Source organism: Trichomycterus rosablanca, chromosome 25 (genome assembly GCF_030014385.1).
Source record: "Trichomycterus rosablanca isolate fTriRos1 chromosome 25, fTriRos1.hap1, whole genome shotgun sequence".
In the NCBI taxonomy this organism is placed as follows: Eukaryota; Metazoa; Chordata; class Actinopteri; order Siluriformes; family Trichomycteridae; genus Trichomycterus; species Trichomycterus rosablanca.
In genome coordinates, this window is record NC_086012.1 from 16891380 (window position 1) to 16918338 (window position 26959).

The window sequence follows — 26959 nt, forward strand, 5'->3', positions numbered from 1 at the left end:
TCACTCTCCCTTGTATTCCTCTTTCACCCTGTTTTCCTTTATTCCAGGCTGAGCTGCTCGTGGTGAGCGGTTCCCCCCCCCCAACAACACGGCTGCGGCACTCGCCAGTGAGCAGAGGGCACGGAGCCACGGACCAATCAGGAGCGAGAAGGGAGGGGAATCGTACAAGAGGCTCTCGTTAATGAGCGGATTTAATCCGGCGAGCAGGAGAGAGTTGGATTGAGGGATGCTCTGGTCCATCTGGGAGGAGACATCTGGATAGATGGGTGAATATAGGGGGGGTGAGAGGTGTTGGGAGGCTGTTTGTCTCATCCTCATTTCTGATTTGTGATTTTGTACCTAAAACGTCTTTGTCTTCCCCAACACTATTTAAAAATAGAAACTTTAAACTTTTTAAGTGCATTAAGGGTTTTCTGAAAATCTGCTTGATCAGGTGGACATTGGCTTCCTTTTCTTGTTAGTGATTATGACTGACTACAGCGGACAGCTTCTCTGTGCCCGTATAAAACATATTTTCACAGCACACTAAATAAAATGCATGTGGAACAGTAGCTTCATGCCAAGGTCAGTAAAAATCAGCTAGATTAGGTGGTGTAAGACATTGGCTTCCTTTTCTTGTAGTGATTATGACTGACTACAGCGGACAGCTTCTCTGTGCCCGTATAAAACATATTTTCACGCCACACTAATTAAGATGTATGTGGAACAGTAGTTTCATGCCAAGGTCAGTAAAAATATGCAAAATCAAGTGTAATAAAACTTTGGCCTCCTAATTCCTTGTTAGTGTTTATGATTGACTACAGCTCAAAACTTCTCTGTGGCCATATACAACATTTTCACAGCACACTAAATAAGATGTATGTGGAACAGTAGTTTCATGCCAAGGTCAGTAAAAATCAGCTAGATTAGGTGGTGTAAGACATTTGCTTCCTTTTCTTGTAGTGATTATGACTGACTACAGCTGACTTCTCTGTGGTCATATAAAAGCATCCTTTCACGCCACACTAAATAAGATGTACGTGGAACAGTAGTTTCATGCCAAGGTCAGTAAAAATCAGCTAGATCAAGTGGTGTAAGACTTTGGTCTCTTTTTCTTGTTAGTGATTACGATCGACTACAGCGGACAGCTTCTCTGTACCCATATAAAACATATTTTTACAGCACACTAAATAAAATGCATGTGGAACAGTAGTTTCATGACAAGGTCAGTGAAAATCTGCGAAATCAAGTGTAATAAAACTTCGGCCTCCTAATTTCTTGTAAGTAATTATGATTGACTTCTCTGTGGTCATATAAAAACATCTTTTTACGGCACACAAAAAAAAATTATGTGGAACAGTAGTTTCATGCCAAGGTCAGTAAAAATCAGCTAGATTAGGTGGCTTCCTTTTCTTGTAGTGATTATGACTGACTACAGCTGACTTCTCTGTGGTCATATAAAAACATGCTTTCACGCCACACTAATTAAGATGTACGTGGAACAGTAGTTTCATGCCAAGGTCAGTGAAAATCCACTAGATCAAGTGGAATAAAACTTTGGCCTCCTAATTTCTTGTTAGTGATTACGAGCGGAGAACTTCTCTGTGGCCATATAAAACATATTTTCACAGCACACTAAATAACATGTATGTGGAACAGTAGTTTCATGCCAAGGTCAGTTGCTAAACTAAACTTTTATGCACTATGTGCGTCAGCATTCAACAACCCGGGTCTGTAACTTCACATGAGCTGCTGTTGTTCCTAAAACCTTCCACTTTTCAATAGTAGCACTTACAGTTGATCATGGAATATCTAGTTTAAACAGTGGCATCCTATCGATTCAGTGAGCTTTTTAGACGTATGCGATTAAAACAGATATTCCGCTAGCACACCAGCGCTGAGATTCTGAACTCCTCGGTTTGAAACTCGGTGTTGCCACCGGTCAGTTGGGCGCCATCTGGTGGGCATGATTGGCAGTGCCTGCAGCAGATACTAATTGGCCACCGTATCTGCAGGGTGGGGACCGGACTATGTGTGGGTGGGTCTACGTAGACGCCTGTGCAGAATGCAGGGGCGAGAAGAGGCGTGTACAGCGACGTGCTCTCCTCGGATGCAATCGGGTATCTCTCAGCAGCGGAAGACAAGATGAGTGCAATAAATCGGGAGGAAAATGAGGAGAAAATGCATAAAAAAATAGATGCTTCAAACAAAAGGTCATTTATATTTTAACCACACTTTTATGGTCATTCCACAGTTTACATTCAGGCAATTCAAATACGTCAAGCTGCTTGTGAGAAGTCTGTGATGAGCAGTCGAAGCTACACTACGTTTATATGGAACTATAGAACATCCCATACAACCCTGCACACACTCCAGCAGGTCGCAGGTTTGGTAAACGCATCTAGATCCTGTAGCTTGGGCTGCGTACTTAAAGAAATATGCAGCTTTTATTTCTAACATGAAATACATTTTCCATGGTCTCTGAACTATAGGCGTCCGTGCACAAAGGCTATCCACGCTAACGCACCCACACACACACGCGGTGGGGAGCTCCCAGGACGATCGACCGCTCAGATTTGGAGGAGGCCGTGAGTGGACGTTTGGCATCGTTCCTACGTTCCGTTCTCCTTCAACTTAAGTCTGAGAGGACGATGATGTGCACATTCGGTAACTACAATACTGTTTAAAAGTGAAGCAATCACCGAAACTTGGACCACCTGTTTGAATTGTATGTATCATTATACAACAGTTAGTTCCGACCTTACAATCTGATTGGTTGAGAAGCGTTTAGCACGGTGTTTTCACACCACAACTGTATTACTCCGCTGACGCGTTGCCATTAACGACAAACACAAACGCGCACGCAGCCACTTTATTCCCGATTTATAACACACACTTTATTCCCGATCTCGTTTTAAATCCGTTATCTGATACACAAGCTAGCGCACTGTGTGGGGAACATAAATCAATTGTCTAATTCACTATCTAGTGCACTATGTAGGGAACATAGTGATCTGATACACAATCTAGTGCACTATGTAGGGAACATAGTGATCTGATACACAATCTAGTGCACTATGTAGGGAACATATATGATACACAATCTAGTGCACTATGTAGGGAACATAGTGATCTGATATACAATCTAGTGCACTATGTAGGGAACAGTGATCTGATACACAATCTAGTGCACTATGTAGGGAACAGTGATCTGATATACAATCTAGTGCACTATGTAGGGAACATAGTGATCTGATATACAATCTAGTGCACTATGTAGGGAACAGTGATCTGATATACAATCTAGTGCACTATGTAGGGAACAGTGATCTGATACACAATCTAGTGCACTATGTAGGGAACATAGTGATCTGATACACAATCTAGTGCACTATGTAGGGAACATAGTGATCTGATACACAATCTAGTGCACTATGTAGGGAACATATATGATACACAATCTAGTGCACTATGTAGGGAACATAGTGATCTGATACACAATCTAGTGCACTATGTAGGGAACATAGTGATCTGATACACAATCTAGTGCACTATGTAGGGAACATATATGATACACAATCTAGTGCACTATGTAGGGAACATAGTGATCTGATACACAATCTAGTGCACTATGTAGGGAACATATCTGATACACAATCTAGTGCACTATGTAGGGAACATATCTGATACACAATCTAGTGCACTATGTAGGGAACATAGTGATCTGATACACAATCTAGTGCACTATGTAGGGAACATATATGATACACAATCTAGTGCACTATGTAGGGAACATAGTGATCTGATACACAATCTAGTGCACTATGTAGGGAACATATCTGATACACAATCTAGTGCACTATGTAGGGAACATATCTGATACACAATCTAGTGCACTATGTAGGGAACATAGTGATCTGATACACAATCTAGTGCACTATGTAGGGAACATAGTGATCTGATACACAATCTAGTGCACTATGTAGGGAACATATATGATACACAATCTAGTGCACTATGTAGGGAACATTAATGTGTTTGTAACGCGAACAGTTAGCTTAATAGCCCAGTTAGCAGCTCCTAGAAGTTCTGTTATCACCCATAATCCTTTGGGTTTTATTTCTTTTTTTCCCCTTCGGAAGTTCTTGCTTTCTTCTTCTTGTTCTTCTTACCTCCCTAAAATGAGTTTTTGCAACTTGGGATGTCTACTTTGTAGTGTTAAACTTTATATTCGTTGTGGAACTACTTTTTGGCGGACGGTATTGTCAATATTAAAGCAAATTTAATATGAAATTCAGGGCTTTTTTCTTTCTTTATTTTGTAAAAACTGTCGTATAAAAGCAATAGAACACTCGAGGTCGTGTGTTATCGCGAATAACATCACGGCTGTGAGCCGAAGGCGAGTAGATCATCACAGCCGTGATGTTATTCGCGATAACACACGACCTCTCGTGTTCTATTGCTTAAACGTAGACTTATTCTTATAAACCTTTCTATATTAAGTCATTTTCTGTATTTGAGGTGCTTACATATCAACAGGGTGTTTTGAAAAAGCAATGGTGCACCGATTTCAGCTTCTAAATACAGGCTAGGTTAAGAGTCAGACTAATCTAGCTTTACTGTACTGATCTGTTCTTTCATCATCATCATCATCATCATCGTCATGATCATCATAAGAGATTAAACAAGAGAAGAATCCTCCTACAGGATCACGCTCTATGATCTGTACTTCCCCGAAAGATCTACGAATACCAGCAGAGCTTAAATCAAAAATACACACCTACACTTACACACACACACACACACACACACACTTACACACTTCTGTGTCATCTTTACAGGTATCCTGAGGCAGCCAGGTTAGCTATGTTGGTGCTGGAGATCATTGTGTGTGTGTGTGTGTGTGTGTGGGTGTGTGAACAGGTGCATCAGGATGGGGGATGGCAACAGGATTATGGATCTATGAAAGGGGAACAAAGGGGAGAGGTGATAAGGTAACTTAAGCATGACTTCAGATCCTTACAGAAATATTATTATTAGGCAGCGAGTGAACATTTTATCCTCAAAGTTGATGTTAGAAGCAGAAAAATGGACGAGCGTGAGGATCCGAGCCGGTTTGACGAGGGCCAGATTGTGATGGCTAGACGACTGGGTCAGAGCATCTCCAGAACTGCAGCTCCCGGTCTGCAGTGGTCAGTATCTATCAAAAGTGGTAAACCGGCGACGGGGTCATGGGCGGCCAAGGCTCGCTGATGCACGTGGGGAGCGAAGGCTGGGCCGTGTGGTCCGATCCAACAGACGAGCTACTGCAGCTCAAACTGCTGAAGAAGTTCATGCTGGTTCTGATAGAAAGGTGTCAGACTCCAGGGTTGTTTTGGCAGCAAAAGGGGATCAACACAATATTAGGAAAATGGTCATAATGTTATGCCTGATCGGTGTATGAGGTGTATCATAAGAATCATGTAATTCTATACGTTAATAATACACTGGTGCACTTGACATAAAGTCAGCCTAATAAAGACACACAGCATAACAGCATTCCTACTTAAGGTGGCTTGAACGTGTTCCTTTCCCAGACAACAGAATGTCCCACTGCTTTGTGGGTAAACAATTAACAATGCATATTAATTCCAATGCGCCAAATATGTGGGTGAAATCAAATGTGGCAGAAAACATCGACTGGCATCAATAGTTTCTATCCTAAACCCCACAGGCAGGATTCTGCTCTCTCACACTTCCTACGGGCTTTGTTTGTGTGCACGGCGGCACAGGAGGAACCGGTGCACAGGTCTAAGGTGCGTGTTCTTTCCGCCTCGTATCTTTTCGGAAGCGGACTGATAAGTGGCACGCGTGTGCGCGCTCCGTCACACATGGCCGACCTTCACGGACATGCACGGCTGTGGCCGGCGTTACCTCCCCCTTCAGCTTTCACGTCGTGTTTCAACGCGGCGCAGCTGCAAGTGAGATGCACGCGCAGGATTCAGGTTGGTGCTGTGAACAGGACGACCACTAGGGGCAGTACAGGGGTAGAGAATGCATGAGGGTCCTGGATGTCAGCAGGAATGTCAGAAGTCTAGGACCTTTTTTGATTCCAGTTTTATTTTGGGGTTTAGATTTGACTCTGGCTTAAGAATTATAAACCTGGGAGTCAATACATACAAAGAAACAAGGTCCTTGGAACAGTCATTTATTATTAGTGAATGTATATACGTATATTCTGAATATTCCAAGAATGCATTATATGGCAATGGAGGAACTACATGTCTGGAACAGGATAAGCATCCCAAGTGGATTCCAAAAGTAATCATAGTGCTGAATTAAGAAACCTAATTCTTAAGTTGTGGATTTAATTTTGAATGGATATAATCACAATTTCCCCATCAGTCTACACTTAATCACCTTTTTAAAAATGAAGTAGGATCGTTTATACTTTGGCAGCAATTACAGCTGCAAATCTTTAAGCTCAAGGAACCTTGATTTGGACATTTTTATTCCACACCAACAAAAACCGACAGCCCAGACACAAAACACGCTTATCCCTGGTGCCTATGAAACCGATTTCTCCATTTCTGACACAAATTCTATACAAGTAAATAAAAAGCAACAGCTTTTACAAACTCCCTAAACAAAATCTTTAATACCGAAGACTTTTACTCTATAACCAGTCACAAGACTGCCTCTTTTTGAGGCCAGAACAGAGTCTGAATGCAGTTTTGTTTCAGGAAGAGAATAAAGAATGAATGATGGCTTGTTTTGCTCCTACGGACACCAACACAACTGAGCGTGACTGTACATTCGAGCTGGTGAGTAGATGCACTGTGTGAGCTCAGCTGTACAAATCTGCTGGTCATCCGTCCAGCGTTACGTCAAACACAATGTGCATGAGGTTGTGACCGGCCTGGACGCACGTCACGTTTCGTGGAGCTTCAAAATGTCTGTTTATTTATACGTAACCCATATTGGTCTCGGAGACACAACTGCGATTAAATTCGAGTGGTGGGAAGATCGCAACACTTAGGGCTGTATAATAATGTTTCTGAATTAAACACAGAACTACAAATCTTTCACACACAACAGATATAATCTACTACAGATTAAGAGTGTGGATATTATGTGCATTTAAATACAGTGATTATTTCAATAAACTCAGACCTAAAGCCTTAAAGTACAAACACTGAGACGGTTGAAGTCAGTACTACCATGGCATTAGAAATGTTAAAATAAGAAACCATTCTCTAATCGTACAGTGGTAATAATAAGCCACTTACGTGCTGGGCTACTCGTTTCTACTTTGTAACATGTACACCGACGAGGCATAACATTATGACCACTGACAGGTGAAGTGAATAACACTGATTATCTCTTCATCACGGCACCTGTTAGTGGGGGGGGGGGTATATTAGGCAGCGAGTGAACATTTTATCCTCAAAGTTGATGTTAGAAGCAGAAAAAATGGGCGAGCGTGAGGATCCGAGCCAGTTTGACACGACTGGGTCAGAGCATCTCCGAAACTGCAGCTCTTGTGGGGTGTGTCCCGGTCTGCAGTGGTCAGTATCTATCAAAAGTGGTAAACCGGGGACGGGGTCATGGGCGGCCAAGGCTCATTGATGCACGTCTGGAGCGACGGCTGGCCCGTGTGGTCCGATCCAACAGACGGGCTCCTGTAGCTCAGATTGCTGAAGAAGTTCATGCTGGTTCTGATAGAAAGGTGTCAGGATACACAGAGCAGCACAGTTTGTTGGTTATGGGGGACCAATACAATAATAGGAAGGTGGTCATAATGTTATGCCTCATCGGTGTATTCTAAACTGTTTGAACAGCTGAGTCTCTTGCAGTTTTTAAAAAAATGACTAAAGACTCATCGCTTTATTAAGTATTGAAATTATTAATTTGCTCTTAGACTGTTGCCTCTTTGCGAATGTTAATGTGATACCTGAGAGACTTTTGAGATTTTATACCCATACAAAGAAATACTTCATTCCCAGTTTGTCTATTATCCTTCTTTATAAAGAAAAAACCCATTTGAATGGTTTAACAATCCACCACGGGTTTAGACTTGAATGATCTGATCATAAAGGCACTTCCGGCAGTTTTTTTTGCATCAGCAGTTGGTCAGAAGTGAGTCGGTACAGATTTCTGACTGTGTAGGCAGATATCCCATACGCACTACAATACACACGAGTTAATAAGTGCGTGCGTGGGTGTGTACTTGAATGAACAGAGCTCTCTGTTGGCTATTGCATCACCCATTGTGCCGAGGTGACGGCCTCGTCAATCTTTAACACACTTCCTCTTTCCGCCTACAGCGATAAATATATATCGATAAGATGCGTTCACACCTGAACTTTTTCTTTATATATTTTATATAATATAATATAATTATCAGGCTGAATTGTGTGAAAGGACACAAATACGTTTAGATCGATTTTAACGTCATGTTTTACACACTTTGGTTACATTCATGACAGGACAGGTAGTTACTGTTTTTTTAAATATTAAACACAGTCATGGCCAATTTAGTGTCTCCAGTTCACCTCACTTGCACGTCTTTGGACTGTGGGAGGAAACCGGAGCTCCCGGAGGAAACCCACACAGACCGGGAAGAACATGCAAACTCCACCTGGGAATAGAACCCAGGACCTTCTTGCTATACATGCAGAGTTCAAAATTATACACCAATGACATTAATGACGCAGCCTGATGTTGAATTTGTTTGTTTTTGTCCCACTATGATTCGTTTCTAATGAATCATGAACACTTTAAGCAAGTTACATCCTCCAGTGAATGATGGATGGCTGGCTGGATGTTTTTTTTTTTAATGGCATGGTAATCCATGGGTCATTCCGATGGCAGGAAGCGGTACCGATGAGTCTGCATCACTCTATTCCAGAACACTAATCTGGTTCTTATTCTGCCCTGTGATCTGGATCAGGGTTTTCGAATCTGTCGCTTTAAACGTTGCTTATAACGTTGGTTTAGTAACATACCTGAAGTATTTTCGCTCAGTATTTTAACTATTGCTCTGAAAGCTTTTTTCCTAAATGTCTATAGAGGAATATTATTTTTTTTATTGCTTTGCTGCCTACTGATGCTTACAGCTGTTGTATTAACTGTACTATGGTATGGCAGCATTTAAAAATCCATACGGTATGAGGAATCGAAGACGGTATACCGAATATACCATCATACCGCCCAGCCCTACTTTGTAGTATCTCATACATTCGGTCAGTAAGTGTTTAACTGTTAAGGGGGCACGGCAGGGACTGTTTTATTAGTGTGACAGAACTATACACTATTATGGCATCAAATTTATACAGTGTGATAACAAGCAAGAGCAGAAACATTAACAAATACCATAGTGAATCATAATGACATAAAACTAGACTACAACGTATAAACCAAACAGATAAAACATGATGCTTCTTTTGCTGAAAATCCTCATTGGAAGATTACAGAACCGTCCACCTCACATAAAGCATCTCTTTTCTAACGTGACGGCTTTGCCCTGGCTCTCTGACAGCAGTGATGAAGGCTGACCTACGTGAGCTAGTGAAAGACAAATCTCTCGCTCTAAACAACCCTGAACTGAAAAAAAATAACAACAGGTCATGAAGACTCAGTGGCAATTCCATTACCGACACCCAGCCTCCACGGTACAGAGTAAATCGATCCTGGTGTGAAGTGAGAGGTGGTGAGAGGACCGAGAGAAAAAGAGAAACACACAGACACGGAGAATATTCGTTTACATGTAGGGATGTCCTGTATGGGATCAGATTCTGAGACCTCCAACCCAGTTTTGCTTCTATTTAAGACTAAACCTATATTAGGCAAACCCTAAATAAACAAGTAAATACATTTAATTCACTGTGATGTATGTTTCGGGTCTGTTAGGAAGAAAAAGAAACAGATGGATGGAAAGTGATCTACAGATAAAGGGAGAAAAGGTGTAGGCGGTGAGAGAGAGAAAGAGAGAGACGACTTATACAGACGACAAAGTGGTCGGTCTCGGCCTTCGCTGTGCCACTGGGTGCTATTTCTGAGTTACACACACACACACACACACACACACACACACACACACACAGGTAAAAATAGCTGCACTTCCCCCTGGCACTGCACCCCTTCTTCTGTAAGCTGCACTCTCTGTTATGAGCAGCATTCTCACACTGAGATCGCTCTCGATGCCGAATAACCTCGGTGTACTCATCATGAGGGCAGATTATGTGTTAGTTCTGAACCGATGCTGATTTTCTCATAAACGACTCTCACTGCCAGTACAAATGTAATCAGATAAAGAAATTGGGACCATAGACGTCCACAGATGTCATTTGCATTACTGATCGTTCGTTATGGGCCAGCAGCAACAGCCTATTATCGGTGAGCCGGTAATCAGGATATTAAAGGCTGTGTGATCATTATAGAGCGGTTAACCAGAATGCAAAAGTTAGATAAACAAACTGGGTCATTTCTGTTTCAAATACTGACACTTACACGCTTACACAAGCACTCACACACACACACACACACACACACACCTGTTTGCTTTCGTCTACACAACTTCCTTTTCCGCAGCCAACCACACACTTTCAGACAACATGCCTACTTACCCTGGTGTTACCACAGATCACCGTGCACGTCCGGTGCAGCATTTTAACACAAGTCTCTCACACGCGTATGTGTCCCGTTTCTGAAGGGAAATGCAGCCACAGAGGGGGCGTGTTTGTGCCACCACACACCTGCTACCTAGTGTGCCAGTGTCTATGGCAACGTCCGACGCGTACCGGATAATAGCGGCGTTTTCATCACGGAGGACTCCAGCGGACGCGAAATGAGAAAAGAGGAGCTGAGTGAACGGACGGAGATGCAGACGGTAACGAGGTGCGGGCTCGGATAACGGCACGCCAGGCACAACGGGAACGGGGCACGCAGAACCTTCATACCACATTCCTGCCTCGGCAAAACCGCCGGACTAATGACCGACAATGCGAAGAAGGGGAGCGTGGCGTGTGCATGTCATGGATACCTGAACTTACAAATGTGAACATGCACACGTATGTAGAGTCTAATAAATCGGCTTCAGTACGGAATATAGAAGTAAATCCTTACCAGCTGCTGCTCCGTAGCTCCTGGTCACTTCGGTCAGTGGGCACGACTGGAAGTCCTGGTGCACGTGTGTGTGACCCAGCGAAGAATTCACACATGGGTCCGGTCCATAGTTTATAAGCAGTACACATCAAGTAAGCTTCATCAGAGCCTCGCCATTACATCGACATCTACAAATATATATGCACATAATCATTTTTTAAATGTATTGAGGATTTATCCTATATATTCTTTAATATATATACATATATATATTTTGTTTATGCATTTTCTCCCTTTTAGCGCGTCCAACTGCCCGTTTACGTCACGCTTCCTCTCCACAAATGCCGATCCCCGCTCTGATTGAGGAGAACGAAGCTAACCCACGCCCCCTCCGACACGTGGGCACCAGCCGTATGCATCTTATCACCTCCACTTTGACGAGTGCGGTGCAGCTCGGCGCTGTGAACGGAGAGACGCACCCTGAGAGCGCTCTTTTCTCATCTCCGTGCGGGTGCCATCAATCAGCCAGCAGAGCTCGTAATTGCATTAATCTCGCCCATATCCGAACAACAGGCCGATCGTTGTTCATGTGGCCGCTCAGCCTGGCCGGCAGACAGAGCTGAGATTCGATACGATGTATTCGAGATCCCAGCACTGGTTCCAGCGCTGCGCCACCTGAGCGGCCCTGATTTATTCTATATATTCTAAGGACCTTAAGGTTCATGTTTACCCAATCTTCATCATGAGTAAAATATTATATGTGCGCTTGGGATAGCGCATCAGTCTAATGCGTTAGCCACCACCGAGTTCCTGGGCGACGCTACTGACCTGGTTGGTCGTCCGAACAAGTTATTTCACATGCTCTTGACACTTTAGACATTCTGTGTGTGCTTATTACAGATGTCGCCGTAAACCGACATCCTACCACCGTAGCAAGGCTTCTCAAAATAAGAAAATATAAATGTTCAGAGAAAAACATAGATGTCTCATTTTTCCCCCAATGGTCAGTGGTTTACCGGACATGTTTCGGACGGACAGTCATTAAGCATGTGTTTACCCAATGAGAAACACCCAGTCTATTTGCTTTTCTAATGATGTCAGATGTATGACTACACCGTGTGTACCCAGCCTGCGTCACCCACTCCTCACAGATCTGTGACTGGAAATATAATGCTGAGCAGTGTTTCACCATCAAACAGTTTCCCTGTTGTTCATAAAACCTCCTCCGTCTCCCATCAGGAACAAGAGAGTATTTACTGGAGCAGCTACTTTACCTTCTTTATAGTTTACAGGTTATTACTGAAGTGCGCATGTGGTGCTCGACAAGGCCTTACTTACAGACTTACCTTTCTGTACAACAACCATGCATGAGCAAATAATAATAATAATAATAATAATAATAATGCATTGTTTATTTGTTTCCAATGTTGTTCAATGTATACTATATATATATACAGTATACATACATACTGGTGCTGGTCATAAAATAGAATATCATGAAAAAGTTGATTTATTTCAGTAATTCCATTCAAAAAGTGGAACTTGATATATTATATTCATTCATTACACACAGACTGATATATTTCAAATGTTTATTTCTTTTAATGTTGATGATTATAACTGACAACTAATGAAACCAGCACCAGTATATATGTAGAGACTGAATTAATAATAAGTATTTATATAATAACATACATAGACAGAAAGCACAATAAACAATCAAATTACATGATAGTAAGTTTTGCATTATGAGATAAATGTGACTGGAGTATGGTATCATCAGGTATCAGGTAACACTTATATATACAGTAAACCCACAGTTACCACAGCAAGTAATCATTAGGAAGGTGTAACAATACTCATGTAAGGTGTAAAATGTATTTCTCACTGGCTAAGTTATTTCCCTTGTACCTTTGTTTTTTTTTCCATGCATTTTTCTCCCATTTCGATTTTTAGCGCTCTCTACTGGTACTGACCCACGCCCCGATTGAGGAGAGCGAACTGACACACGGCCCCTCCGACACGTGCGCAGTAGCCGACTGCATCTTTTCACCTGCGCGAGGCGAGTTCATACGCCGGTGAGCCTCGTGCGCGGAGAGCCACGCCACCTCTGTGCAGACACCATCAATCAGCCAGCAGAGGTCGTAATTGCATCGGTTATGAGTTACGATGTCCGGCCCCCTTCCTGGATGAACAACGGCCAAACGTTGTTCATGTGGCAGGGCTGAGATTCGACATGATGTATTCCAAATCCCAGCTCTGGTGTGCTAGCGTAGTTTACCGCTGCGCCACCTAAAGCAGCCACGTTTTATGTTTAAATTGTAAAACTAGGCATACAAACTTTGAATGGCGCGTGGCGTTAAGGGCATTCTCTGAATAAAACGCGCCACATTTTTTTATTATTAATTAGTAGTATTTTCTGTATTAATTTTGTATTCTCATTCCAGTGACATTCGGCTGTATTTTAAACTAGCTGCCACCCAAGAACATCGAGACACAAAAGCTGAAACTGAAAATGACAAAAGCATGTAAACTATCCCCAGAGCACTAAAGGACAGGGTGGAACAATAGAACTGTGTCAGGTGGACTCCAACTTATAGAACCAGAGTTCTAGACACGTCTCAATAAAATTAAATAAACAGGTCACACCTGATCACACATTTGAGTGCCAAATCAAAGCAAAAATCAGTTTCCAAAACTCCAAAACACTTTTGTCATTAAGGGTGATTCAGTCTAGACTGATGGATAAAATGACACTTATATCTATTTAAAATCCAATCCACAATACACAGTGCACAAAAAGTTAAGGTGTCTAAATACTTAATGCTCAAGTGAACAAGAAACAGCCACATAATGTTTGCCTTTAAACTAAGAACACCAAGTACCTGATCTACTCTGTGATGTGGTCGAAACCTTCATACTCTACCTTCATCAGAGAATCAGATCAGTGTCTTGCTTTTAATGACGTGATTTATTCAGCGCTCAGAGCTTCATTAGTCATGCATGCAGATCGATGATTTCACAAAGGAATTCTTATGAAACCGTACGGCTGGTGCCTAGTAAGGTGTTGGGAGGTGACTGAGCGCTATTATCCCTGAACAAACAAGCGTCTGTCATTAATCCACATCCCTTCAGTAAACACGACGTGAAAGCAGCTATCTTTTGCCTTACTGAGAATAAAAGGGAATCGATCGCGTGTGTTGCTAGCCATTTTAACAGGGCAGAGTGGCGTATCGGAGGAAAAAAACATATTTTAAGGGCTTAGTATCCAAACATTACACACCTGACATGAATAATGGCCACTGACTCATACGGGGGTTTGTGTACGATAATGTCTTTCATCGGCGTGTGTGAGTTCAGCACGGGTAATGGTAACTTTACCACACAGCTTTACCATTAAATCTAGCCTATAACATCAAAAATATCATATATAGCTAACTAATTAGAATCAGAAGTAGTAACATTATGAGCACTGACAGGTGAAGTGAATAACACTGAGTATCTCTTCATCACGGCACCTGTTAGTGGGGGGGATACAGATCAAGCGTGAGGATTTGAGCGAGTCAGAGCATCTCCAAAACTGGTCTGCAGTGGTCAGTATCTATCAAAAACGGTCCGAGGAAGGAACAGTGGTAAACCGGCGACAGGGTCATGGGCGACCAAGGCTCATTGATGCACGTGGGGAGCGACTGTAGCTAGTTCATGCTGGTTCTGATAGAAAGGTGTCAGAATACACAGAGCATCACAGTTGCAGGGCTGTTTTGGCAGCAAAAGGGGGACCAACACAATATTAGGAAGGTGGTCATAATGTTATGCCTCATTGGTGTATATACACATACACATACACACAGTCAAACTCTGTTCTGTATTTTTTTTCTAAATCACACTTACTTAGTCATACTGGAAAAAATACATGTTTTTCCTCCCCATAAGCCATTAACTTTGTACAACTCCACCATTGGTAAACATAACAGGCTTGCCAAATCATTATGCAATGGCATCACGACCAATGAATGAAGTCACTGCAACACAATTCTTTTTAAGGCTCTGCACCGGCTTTCGTGCTCAAGTGCTTTAAAACTTTGAGATTTTATAAAAAGAGTTTACATAAGACGGTTCCCTCGGCCTGGTCAAGCACTATACAGGCACAAATGACCGTGTGCCAATACAAATTTTAGCACAACTTTTATTTTCTCCTTTACTGACACTGATTTTAAATATCTGCACTTTTAGCTCTTGATTTAAAGTATCAACCGTTTGGTTTGTAGTCTTACGACCCCCCCGTTCCATTTTATTCTGGATTAAAGGCATCAAATCTGGAACTGACATTAAACCTGCTAAAGCAAAGCATCTGATATATCTTCCTTGTGCTTTCATTTGCATTTTTCTCACTGTCCCAACATTTTTTGGAATCAAGTTTGTAGTTCGGCTTCATCGCGTTGCGTGCCTTTACATGCAGGGCCGCTTATCGCACCTCAAACCGAGATACAAAAGCCTCGAGGCATCGGTTACTAAACAACCGCGTCTCTTCTTACATACACGGGATCGAGAGGCGCGGTTTTATTCTGACCTGCCGTAGACTCGTCCGAAATGTCAGTTCCACCGTCCCTTTCGATTTCGGGTATATTTCATTTCAGGCGCACGTGCATTATCACACAGCCTTACCTGCACACCAATAACGAGTTGTATGCGGTACAGGCGTACAGCACGCAGGCAGGGACTGGCAGTGTGGACACGTTTTATGCCAAGTATTAAGCAACTAATTTACTCCTTTGATTAATTTACTGCTGTGATTAAAAAACCTTTTGCCATTAATAGCTGGGGGCAAAGCATTCATGTATAGTAATAATAGTACACAACTACAGGCAATTTCTCATCACACGCAACAGACAGACATTACAGAAACACTAAACCAAACGCTTTCAGACATTTACTTCACATTTAAGTAGTTGCAGAGAATTTAAAAGCCTTGATAAATCCTGGATCCTTATGTATGCACATGTATACTGTGGTTATTTTATTAGGAACACATCGGAACCTGCTTATTCAGGTAATAAGGACTGATTTGTTAATAAGAGAGGTCAGAGGAAAACGGTCCGACCAGCTGAGAAGTTTTACTGGTTTAGGTCTAATAGGAAGGCTAGTAACTTTAATAGCCACTGGTGAAAAAAATGCACACATCCAACCATGGGGTAGATCGGTTACAATAGAAGAGAACTTGATCTGAAAATATAGCCTTAACCCGAACGTCAGCTCTGCTACCGGGCAGCTGGGCGCCCTCTAGCGGGCATAATTGGCAATGCCTGCAGCAGACAAAATTGGTCATTTAAAGTCTGCCGGGAGGGTAAAAGACCAGACGAATGTGGGTGGGGTCTTCGACGCTGTGTAAGGACCTTGGTGCGCGAATTCACAGAACATGTGGACTGTTCTGGACCTCTATCTGCTAATCAGAGTACCTTCCACGGCATTTGAGGACCCCACCCACATAGTCCGGTCATCCCGCCCTAGCAGATACGTGTCTGCTCCAGGCACTGCCAATCGTGCCCGCTAGATGGCGCCCAGCTGACCTGTGGCAACTTCGAGTTCCGAACCGAGGAGTTCAGAATCTCGGCGCTTTATACGTTTATTTTTGACCCGGAAGATTTCATCACATATTCAGAAAATTGCAATAAATTTTCCTCATTTGGTCACAGAAAAGGAAGAGTTACTAAATCATGGATTGCAAAAACATAGAGGGTTTTTATTTTTTTTTACAATTCTGTGTAATCTTTGGACATTAACTGTACAGTCAGTGATTGAATACGCCATTTCAATTGCAGGTGAAATCAGGCGACGTTCCAATGCGTGTACTACTATACTAAACAGTAGGTCAGGCGCGCACACGTGTACTACCCACTAAACAGCACAACAGGCGCGCACACGTCATATATACTGTTTAGTATAGTAGTACACGTGTGCGCGCCTGTGGTGCTGTTTAGTATAGTAGTACTATTATACTAAACAGTACAACAGGCGCGCACACGCGTACTACTATACTAAACAGTAGGTCAGGCGCGCACACGCGTACTACTATACTAAACAGTAGGTCAGGCGCGCACACGCGTGCTACTTTTACGCACTAGTTAGTACAGTAGTACGCAGATTGGAATGTAGCCATAGCGACCGCGTGAACGTTGGCGGTTTGTGTTTTGACAGTTGGCCTGAGGCATTTCTGTCACAACCAAAACATCAACAAGTTAAAACTCAGCTCAATAAACTCGATGTTTTAATTCAGTTTCATCTTAAACATTTCGATTTAAACTGCTGTCAGACATCCACACTGATCACACTGATTCCTACCTGTCAGTTCATCCAACGCGGCGGCGGCGGCGGCGGCGTCTCTTACAGGAACTTTACTAACTTCTGAACACGACTTCGTTTCATTCCACATTGGATTCTAATCTGATTTAAGTTTGAATAAAGTTACACCTGTGTACCAGTGACGTCTTTATAAAGAACTGATTGTTAATAATGTGAAGTTTTATCCATGTTTCAAAATCACTTCAGCAGCCTCAGAGCTCCGTCCTACTGGATTTGTGAACAGATGCCTTTATGGGTGACCGGGTTGCCAGATTGGTATAAAATCTATCCCAACAGTGAGAGACAGAAGTCTTGGACCACAAGTAAAATGGTTCATTTAAGCCTTTGTCTCGAATTTCACACTTTGTTTGTTTGTTTTTCACACTACAAATCATATAAAAATTCTTTAAATACAATTACATACACTTTAAGGGACGTATATCTTATGACAGTCTTGGAACTGTTCTTTCATTGTAGCGACATACAGTACTTCAAACACAAACAAATTATAAATTTAAGGCAATTTTCCATAGTATTGTGGGTTTTCTGAACATACACTAGGTTAAATATTCATTTATTTCATTTGTCAAACGTGTTATCCAAAATGACTTGCAGTTCCTACCAAACACAATGCAAGTAACTGAAGGTTAAGGTTTACCACTTCCCACAATACACATTCCCACATTTCTGAACAGCTTTATCCAGCCAAGGTTGAGACTAAAACCTAAAATGTTACTTTACACTAAGAGAAAATGGTCACAACTAATCCAAGGACCACCAACAAACAGGTCCAGGTCTATCTTTAAACACAACCTGCTGAGACATTCTAACAGGATAGTAAGAGGACACACCACAAGTTCAATGGCATTATAATTGACAATCTAAATTGCTCTATGCATGTATTCTGAAACGTTTAAAATGGCAAAAAAAAAGCTTGTCCACGTGTTATCTTACAGTGCAATATTGCAAGATTGCAATTTAAAGTGCTTATGAAAAAAATTAATGTAGTTAATTTTCCAAATGCACCATACATCGTAAGAACTATAACGAGTTATTAAGCTATAAGCAGCCAAAATAAAATTTCTCAACATAATGGTATTATTTGATTTAGTAACGTGTTCCAGTTTGTTGCATTTTGACCAAACCCACTCTTAAAGGAGACACACCTGAATTAGACTCACATTATATATTGTTTAAAAAAAAACGTATTTAAACATGATTTTTACCTATTTTTAATTGTACATTTATGTTAATTTGGATCAATTATGTTTTAAATATATTATGTTGTTTTTTTTATAATTATGTCCCGTTTCCACTACTACGATTATCTCTTTAAATGAGTTGTAAATGTAAACAAATCTAAATGTGACCTAAATAAAACCTAAATTCTATTGCGTTTACTTTCAAATAGTTTGAATATAATAAAAAAAAAAAAAAAAAACTAAAATTGGGTTAAAATAAGATTTTCAGTACAGTATCTGAAAATACTGGTATCGGAAAATAACTGGCTAGAATTCCAGACTGTTGTGATTCTGCACTGCTCTCTGGCGCCACGTAGCGGCCAAATGTGAGACAGACCTGATTATTAAAAAGAGTCGCGGTGAGCCAGGAGCCAACATTTAAACATAGACATGGCGTTTATCCATAACAGGATATCATACAATCACACAGTGGCTTGACCCAAGGGGCCATATATACAAAAATACATTTGGCCATATAGTGTAAATCATCAAAATTACAGTGCATTGTACAGATTTCTAAAACTTCATAGGGACAGAACACACACATACACAATTGTACATTGATGCAATATAAAAAAATAGAAAAGTACTTATGATCCAACCATAAACAAAACATAAACATGCACAATTTTTTTATAATAAATGTTTCATAATTTCAGAGGTGTCATAATCCAGCCATCCAAATAAACGTCTTCATCTCTGGAAAGCAAAAAACGCAGCCTTCCTCAGCAGCTTCCTCTTATTTAAAAAAAAATTAAACATCATGTCTAGCTAGAATGTAGCTTTGGGTTAAAATACTGTCCAGTGTAACAGTTTAAAGAGATGAATTAGTGGATAAGAGTAACCATTAAAGATTTAGTTCACAGTAGTTATTTTGTGCATTTTATAACTACTGTACATGTGTATGCAAAAATGTCTCACTTTCACAAGTAGTAACAGTGCAACCGTGTCATTTCTAGTCAGTTTGGTTGTCCGTGTCCCACACGTTCCCGGCGAGCGCGTCGGCACAGCCCTGGATGGTCCTGGCTGCCAGAGTCAACCGATTCCTCAGCAGGTCGATGTCAGCGCCGGTTGAGCCGTTCTTTATTGCAGACAGGTGTGTGTGTAAAGCTCCCAGAGTGTGTGAACCTGAACCGAACACTATGTGTCTGAACGGAAACTCTAGAGGAGAAACGTAGGCAGAGAGCAGATTCCTCTCAACCTGTACAAACAAACACAAGACGCCCACATAAGCAAAGTAAACTCATATATTATAGCTGTCTTATGTGCAGTAGTAACTCTGCTGTGGTGTGTGGGGCACAGTTCAGGCAAGAGACCACCATCAACTTGTCGGCCACCAACAAATGCCCATATTGGCGATTAGATGGCACAGCAGTGTTTGACACAAACCCACCAACAATGAGACCTGGGTTCAGGTCTCAAGGAGGTGCTCTACTGACACAACTGGCCGTGTCTAAGAGAGTGAAGGCAGGGGTATCACTTTGTTGCTGCTACTTTAGTCACACCAACTACCTGGTTAAGGTGACAGCATGATTAGAGGAAAATCATCATCATGTGTCCAACTATCTTTGGCCCATAAAGTGTATTTTAATACATACTGTAGAAATACATTTATTTAGAATGTCAAATCAATCACAGATCACAGACGACCAGCATAAATAAATAGAACAATAACACAAAGCAGCTAACAGCAAATCATACAGATGCAATCGAAAGAAAATCTGATTTACCGCCATGATTCGGTCATTGATGATGCGGCACTGCTTCTGGTCCTCAAGATCACTGTTCTCACTCTCATGAATGAGTTTACTGGCGGCTCGACTGTATGAATTTATAGCTGCTGACAGCCAGTGGACCTGTAGGGGCTCTGAAAGCTGGATAGACTGAAAAGTAGCAAAGACGCAGTGCATTAATGTCAAGAATGTTTTTCTTTTAAAAACCTGAGCCACAAAATAGATAAAAATGGCCATTTTCAATTAAATAAAATAAATATACTTATTAAATAAGTATATTTCTTTGTGGATTAAAAAAAAACTGGTCTAGAAAACATTACTGGGGCCTAGTACCACTGTTTTTCTGGTTAAACATACAGCAATGTGTGACATTATATACATATACTAAAATAAAGTCAGCATTTTAATATAAGAATGATTTTGCTGTTTTATAGCTTGTGTCAAGGAAAAATAAGAAAATAGAGGTACTTATTTCATCTTGAGTTGGTTAACCATCGGCTGATCAGAAAGTAAAATGTGTGAATACAGCTCCATGGCTAGTACAAATAATAACAAGACCACCATGACCCTCTAGGAGCCTGTAATCGATGTGATCTTTAAGTTCAGTACAGTATTTTATCATAAATAAAAGTAAAAAAGAGCTTGGAAAATTTACCTTTTGCAGCCGGGTCACTTCCTTATTGATCTGAAACACACTTTGTCTCAGGACGTTGAGGTATTTCTGTGTGTGCAGTCTGAGCAGGTGGTCATGAACCAGCCGGAGAGCCATCTGACCCGCAAACTCGCCCGCCGCCTTTACTAAGCCCAGCACGTTCGGAACGAAAGCGCCCAGGTTCTTCCTGGTGTCCAGCTTGGTGCCGAAGTACGGGTAGGGTTTATTCCTCTAAACAATCATCACAGTTAGCTCAAGCTACAGCTATGTCAAAGCTCCATGTCACAACATCACCAGAACTTTTACTTACATCAGTGAAACGAAAAGAGACGGACGGGACGCCGGAGAAAGTCTGGAACGGATACGCAGAGTCGCCCAACCTCAGTGGCTCCATGCTGTTGAAAAACACGTACATGATGACAACTCTAAAATATTATACACCTAGTTAAGAAACTGAATTAAAATATTGAAACTATGAGAAACACATACACGGTGCTCTCCCAGTTGTTTCCAAACAACGAATACAAACTCTTACTGGAGTCACTGGGTGAGAAAACCTACAGGAGAAAAGACAGAAAGGCCAGATCACCACAATATTAATAATTTTTAAATCATAAAATCAATGCTATAAAGAAAAAAGCTGACCTCATGTAATGTGCTCTCTATTAAGTCATGCATCAGTGGACTTGCACTGGCTTTAAACGAGGATCCTGTAAAAAAAAATTACAAAGCTAATTAAAGTCAAAGGTTTGCGTACACTTGGAATAGACATGTATGCTGAAGCAGTGGTCCCCAAGCACCGGGCCACACAGAAAGAATAAATAATTAGAGATCGCTACAAGAGCAATTACATCTCCAAAACTCTTTGGGTGTTATTGTCTCCAATCACCACTAGGTGGGAGCAACATCTTGTTGCATCGAAAACAATGTATTAGCTAAAACAGTTTGTCTTTATTCTGTTTTAATTAAATACAGGTACAAATGATGTGCTAATTATTGCTGTCTGTTTTAATTTTACCCTATTTCCTTACTGTACCAACTTTTTTTGGAATTGGCTTCCTATGAGAGCATCCCAGCATTGATTCAGTTTTACTGTGTGACTTTCCTAGGCAGTGTGGCCGTAGTTTTACATTTTCTTTATTAAAACAGTTGCTTACAGACCTGTGACGACTCCATCCAGGCTGATGTAGGAGAAAGCTTTCAAATTTAGTGAAGGCAGAAAATCCTGTACCAGCAAAAACAACTAATTTAATCAACAGTGTATTAATGATTATATATTATATAGTTTGAATATATGACACAGACAGAATGCTTTTTTGACCTCCAGCCACTCTGTGGCACCGACAGATCCGTATTCTCCAGCACTCCAGCTTGCAAACACGATGCTCCTTCTGGGTCTGAATCCATCTAAATAAAAAGTTTTATAGACTTACTTCTGTGATACTATTTGTTTTAAGAAAATACACATAAACTGTGTTTAAATATACAGTATAATAATAACAACAGTAATACTGGAGAATACAGACTTATAGACATATTCTATATAGAACATCTCTCTACAGATGAATCATGTCAGCCAGTTCCTTTTCTTCTTCACATTTTATTCACATTATAAATATTTTAGTATTAAAATATTATGGTATAAAAGCTTAGAATAAATTTCAAACAATCATAATTTTCATTAAATGCTTTATACTGGTATACTGTTGTGGCGGCTACGGCTATACTGGGAAACAGGACCCCCAATCATGTCTGAGTGGATGCCCAGCAGGCCAATAGCACCGCTGAGATTTTTATTAAGCCATATTTTGATCCATGTGACAAATTATATATGAATTAAGCAGGTTGAATGACATGATTGTAATTACACTTAAATACTCACGAACAAAGAATAAATGTCAAATAATAATAAACTGAATTAATTTTGACAAAACTGATGCTGCTCCAGCAATTAAAGACACTGAGTGTTAAGCTTACACAAGCGCACTTTATCTGCTTTATTTATTTAGTATTTTTAGCAATATTGTTCGTTCACACATTTGGGGAGGTGGGTAGGGATGATAGTCGGTCAGATTTTTAACAGCATGGATAACTGCGTGATAAGTCTGAGTGATCAACTCTAAATTAGATGTGTAGTAGCACTAGTTTCAGTGTAAAGTGTGATGAATCTAATGCTTGACCCTCTCGTTTTTATATAAAATTCCTCAATGCAGGTACATTTAGCTGATTTTTTATCATTAACATTAGAATTAGCAGTGGATCAGGTGACTTTAACTCACCTTTGTGCATGCCACTAATAACTCTGGCTAACTCAACCAGCAGACTAGTACCAACGGTGGACTGAGCGTATCCGGGCCCCCAGGCGTCTCTCTGAGCTCCGATAACCACATAACGATCTAAACCAGAGATTAAACCAGGATTAAGATTAGAGATGGAAGCACGTGGGTCTATTTGATGTCAGTGATGGTATACACTGATGTGTTACCTGGATCTATTAATCCTTTGATGACACCGAACACATTATTGATCACAGTCTCATTGAGAACGTTGTTCACCTCCAAAGAAATAATGTCATTATCACCACCTAGCCTGTAATTTCCAGTTCGGAGACCCCCGTCAGCCCATCCGTCAGGTGAACTCTGACCTCCCATCTCTCTGGACAGAGCAATTTCAAGGATTAGCAACGCTGTACATGTTGAAGGGTGGATGGAAGCTTGACCCGATAACGAGACGGACGTACCTCATGATGGTGGCGGCCGTGCTGGCTCTGACGGTCTGCGCCGGGATGCTGGGCAGACCTGACGATTTAGCTGGAGGAAACTTTGTGTGGTTGAAAGATGAAAAACCTGGAGTGTACGGATCTCCAGAGCCGAGATGAACCTGCACAAACAGATCAGTTATCCATCACGTCATTGTCGAAGTGTTTTTAAGAGTGAGTGATACTTACATGGCCAAACAAAGCAGTTTCGTTATCAATGGGGTAGTCAGCAGGATCTGGATAGATCAGCACTGCACTGGCATTCACACTGGCAGCGGTAGCAACCTATAATTGTAGTTAAAAAGAATTAAATTAACTCAAAAGTCTGGTTAGAATTAGAATTAAACTACATTACAAACATGTCCCAACCTTTTCAGCAAAACTTATTTTCCCAGCTCGAACCAAGACGACCCTTCCTTTGGTGCTGATGTTTAATTCCTGCAGTTGCCTGAAGTCAGATGCTCGTCCAAAATGTGCGTACAAAACTGCACCCTGTACAATCAGAAATGTTTCACTGGTCAATATATATATACTTTTATATATTATAAAAAAAAATGACCTGAATATTTACCTGTGCTGCGCCGTTTGCGCTGTAGGCCAAAAAGCCGGACTCATCAAACGTTTTATTGTGGAACGTCACTCTGTTGGTGCCGCTCACTGGACGATCCTGGACTCTGACATAATGAGTATCAGACCAGGGGTCCATGCCACAACCCTGGAATTTCTGAAACACTTTATTGCCGAGTTCATCCTCATTTGAAGATCCGGCCTGATGACTGTCCAGGGAGAATTCACTTCAGAGAGAAACAAGCAGACGTTATGAAGCAAAAAGCACCTTATACATCAGTGTACAGACAAATATTGAATCCTTGTCTATTGTCATTTTAGTGTATTTACCTCAGAGTGCTTTCAATACTGCTTGTGGTGAGGTTCTTCTGTAACATGGCTGTAAGATCGTTCCAGTCTAACTCTGCTTCTGTCTCAACCATCTCACTCGATGAATCGACATCTGTGGAGGCGCTGGGTGATTTTTTATGAGCCACGTAGCCAGTCAGGGATCCTAACAAACGTAATAATAAAAGAAAATACACAAAAATCAATCCATTTTTATTTACCCAAAATTATTTAGAAATGTTAGATAGTCTAGATTTTCCCTCTGTTATCTCCCAATCTAGTCATTTCCAATTCCCGATTGTGAACCTGCCAGTGCTTGCACAACCCTCAATCTAATCTAAGTAGAGCCGGATCATCACACCGCCCCTCTGACACGTGTCCACTCTGCCAGTGTTGGGTTCCCTCAAATAGCCGTATCGCGTACAGAGCCATGCTGAGCTCCATGTGACCCTTTCTTACCCACAAGGCATCATGCAGCAGCAGCAAGAATGAACCGTGTACGTCCTTCCCTCCTTTAAACACAGATGATTGTGTTTGCATGGACACTCTGGCTCTGCTGAGATTTGAACTCGCGAGTTTAAGCCTGTTAGGTTACGTTTATCGTGCATTTCTGATAATCTGCTGAGTCAAAATTAGACAAACAACATGTTTATTCCCTCAAAATTCCTTTGACCCATATCTGTATGATTTCAGGCTCTGTGCTACATGGCTGACTGGATAATCACCTGAATAAGCAGATGTTCAGGCGTTCTTTATTAAGTGCTTGTAAGCTGGTTGTAAATGACAGTCCCATACCTAAAGCGAAGATGAATATACCAATAATGACCATGAAGCAGATGTTTCTGATGGTGTACTGGTTTAAGCTGCTGATGAAGGACAGACGGGCGTGATGGTTCACACTCTCTCCGTTCTCCTCACCCTCCTCGTCCAGACTGGACGAAATCAAGTCCATCTGACTGCTGTTTAACTCCATGGTGTGCATTAGGTTGGTAGGAACGTGGCTTCCTGAGAAACTGTTGATGTACAGGAAATATTGATCATTATTAGAAGTTCTCAAAGAGAAGTGTGGTCAGGTCTCTTATATGAATATATTGGCTTTAGAGTACTGAGTTTGAATCTTGGTGGCCATTCACAACAAGATACTAATTAAAAGTACTGAGGATTTAGAAACATGTTCATTTTGCTCCATTTAGTTCCACTTTACTGATGATTAGTTCAATATCCAGTATAAACATGCTCAAATATGTTACCTTACAACACAGAGAACCAAACATTATGCACTTTCATAAACTTCTAGACACCGTCAAGGCCTGAACTGACAGTAACCTGAATATAAAATACAGGATATTTCTGTATATTAACACTATTTAAAGCAAGTACACAAAGATCTGGGAGTGTAAGTGTATTTTAAGGAAATATTTTGGACGGTGAATTAGTTTATTGTTTCAGTGCATTCATACTAGGCATCCTAACAAAGGCTCAGCAGGAAGTGTGTCCCCTCACCTCTATTACCTGTCTAGTAGGAATTTGGCATGTTCTCACCATGTCAGTAAGGGGTTCTTTTTATTAGTGTTATTATTATTTTGTGCACAGCAGGTACACAGCAATATTACATCAATATTCTATTCTAATTAAATAGCATTAAATGTGGTGACAATCAGAATTAATATGTAATACCCGTGCAAAAAGCAGTGTGTACCATTATTATTAATCATAACATTAATATAAAATTATTTTTTCTACCATAATGCATTTCTTTCATCTAAAGTAAATATATGCAAATATCTCAAGCAACTGATGTCAGTTTAGAAATTCTAAATATTTCGTATGTTTATGCATAATTGTGCATTTTATTCTGGTTGAATTTTAATTTCCAGTTTAATAAAGACTGAATTATTTAATGTTTTCTTACCAAGTTTAAAGAAGTTTACAGTCACGTGAGTTTGGGATCGTTTCCTGCTTTATGAACTTCAGAGTAAAAGCCATAAAAGTCCCAGTAAAAATAAATAAATAATAAATAATATTCAAGTGCTGGTAAGTTTCTGACACTTCCTTCTTTTACATAACAGGACTGTTTTATTTCAAGTAATTACAGTCCAATATTTTTATTTATTGAGTGTATTACTTAGTAGAGTTTAATACTTTATTGTCTTGACTGATCAAAACCAGCACAAAATTTTACATGATGATATAAATGATTAATAACAAGATCGATATTTTAATAAGACATATTTGTTAACACTGCTGTAGATACATATATCAAACAAGCAAAGTTTTG

The 26959-nt window shown here is 40.8% G+C and overlaps 2 protein-coding genes across 2 annotated transcripts in view; both read right to left on the reverse strand.

Annotated features, from left to right (window-relative positions):
• The window catches only part of tnk2b (tyrosine kinase, non-receptor, 2b), a 47758-nt gene extending 30138 nt beyond the window's left edge, over positions 1-17620 (reverse strand). Inside the window, exons 1-3 of the mRNA XM_062988067.1 lie at positions 17404-17620; positions 11086-11252; positions 4798-4939 (exon numbers count right to left, since the gene is read on the reverse strand). Of these exons, the coding sequence (XP_062844137.1) occupies positions 4798-4812 (15 nt within the window). The 5' untranslated portion in view covers positions 4813-4939; positions 11086-11252; positions 17404-17620. The remainder of the gene's footprint in view (positions 1-4797; positions 4940-11085; positions 11253-17403) is intronic.
• Positions 17621-19021: 1401 nt separating this feature from the next.
• Positions 19022-26650, reverse strand: LOC134302855 (transferrin receptor protein 1-like). The gene is made up of 17 exons (XM_062988094.1): positions 26594-26650; positions 25477-25694; positions 24685-24847; positions 24359-24581; positions 24157-24279; positions 23977-24072; positions 23770-23909; positions 23515-23684; positions 23309-23425; positions 22351-22436; positions 22191-22254; positions 21675-21739; positions 21519-21586; positions 21340-21424; positions 21033-21260; positions 20375-20527; positions 19022-19845 (listed from the first exon to the last, which is right to left on the reverse strand). Exons 2-17 carry the CDS (start codon positions 25661-25663, stop codon positions 19600-19602), a joined length of 2214 nt encoding a protein of 737 aa, XP_062844164.1. The 5' UTR covers positions 25664-25694; positions 26594-26650; the 3' UTR covers positions 19022-19599.
• Between the last annotated feature and the right edge of the window lie 309 nt (positions 26651-26959).

Excerpts from the sequence above, each read along its gene's own strand:
- LOC134302855 (XM_062988094.1), bottom strand. The coding sequence starts at position 25,663 with ATGCACACCATGGAGTTAAACAGCAGTCAGATGGACTTGATTTCGTCC. Across the intron at positions 21,587-21,674 it reads TAGAGAGCACATTACATGAG|GTTTTCTCACCCAGTGACTC; the intron begins GTCAGCTTTTTT and ends TTTCTCCTGTAG. Across the intron at positions 20,528-21,032 it reads AAGTGACCCGGCTGCAAAAG|TCTATCCAGCTTTCAGAGCC; the intron begins GTAAATTTTCCA and ends GCTACTTTTCAG.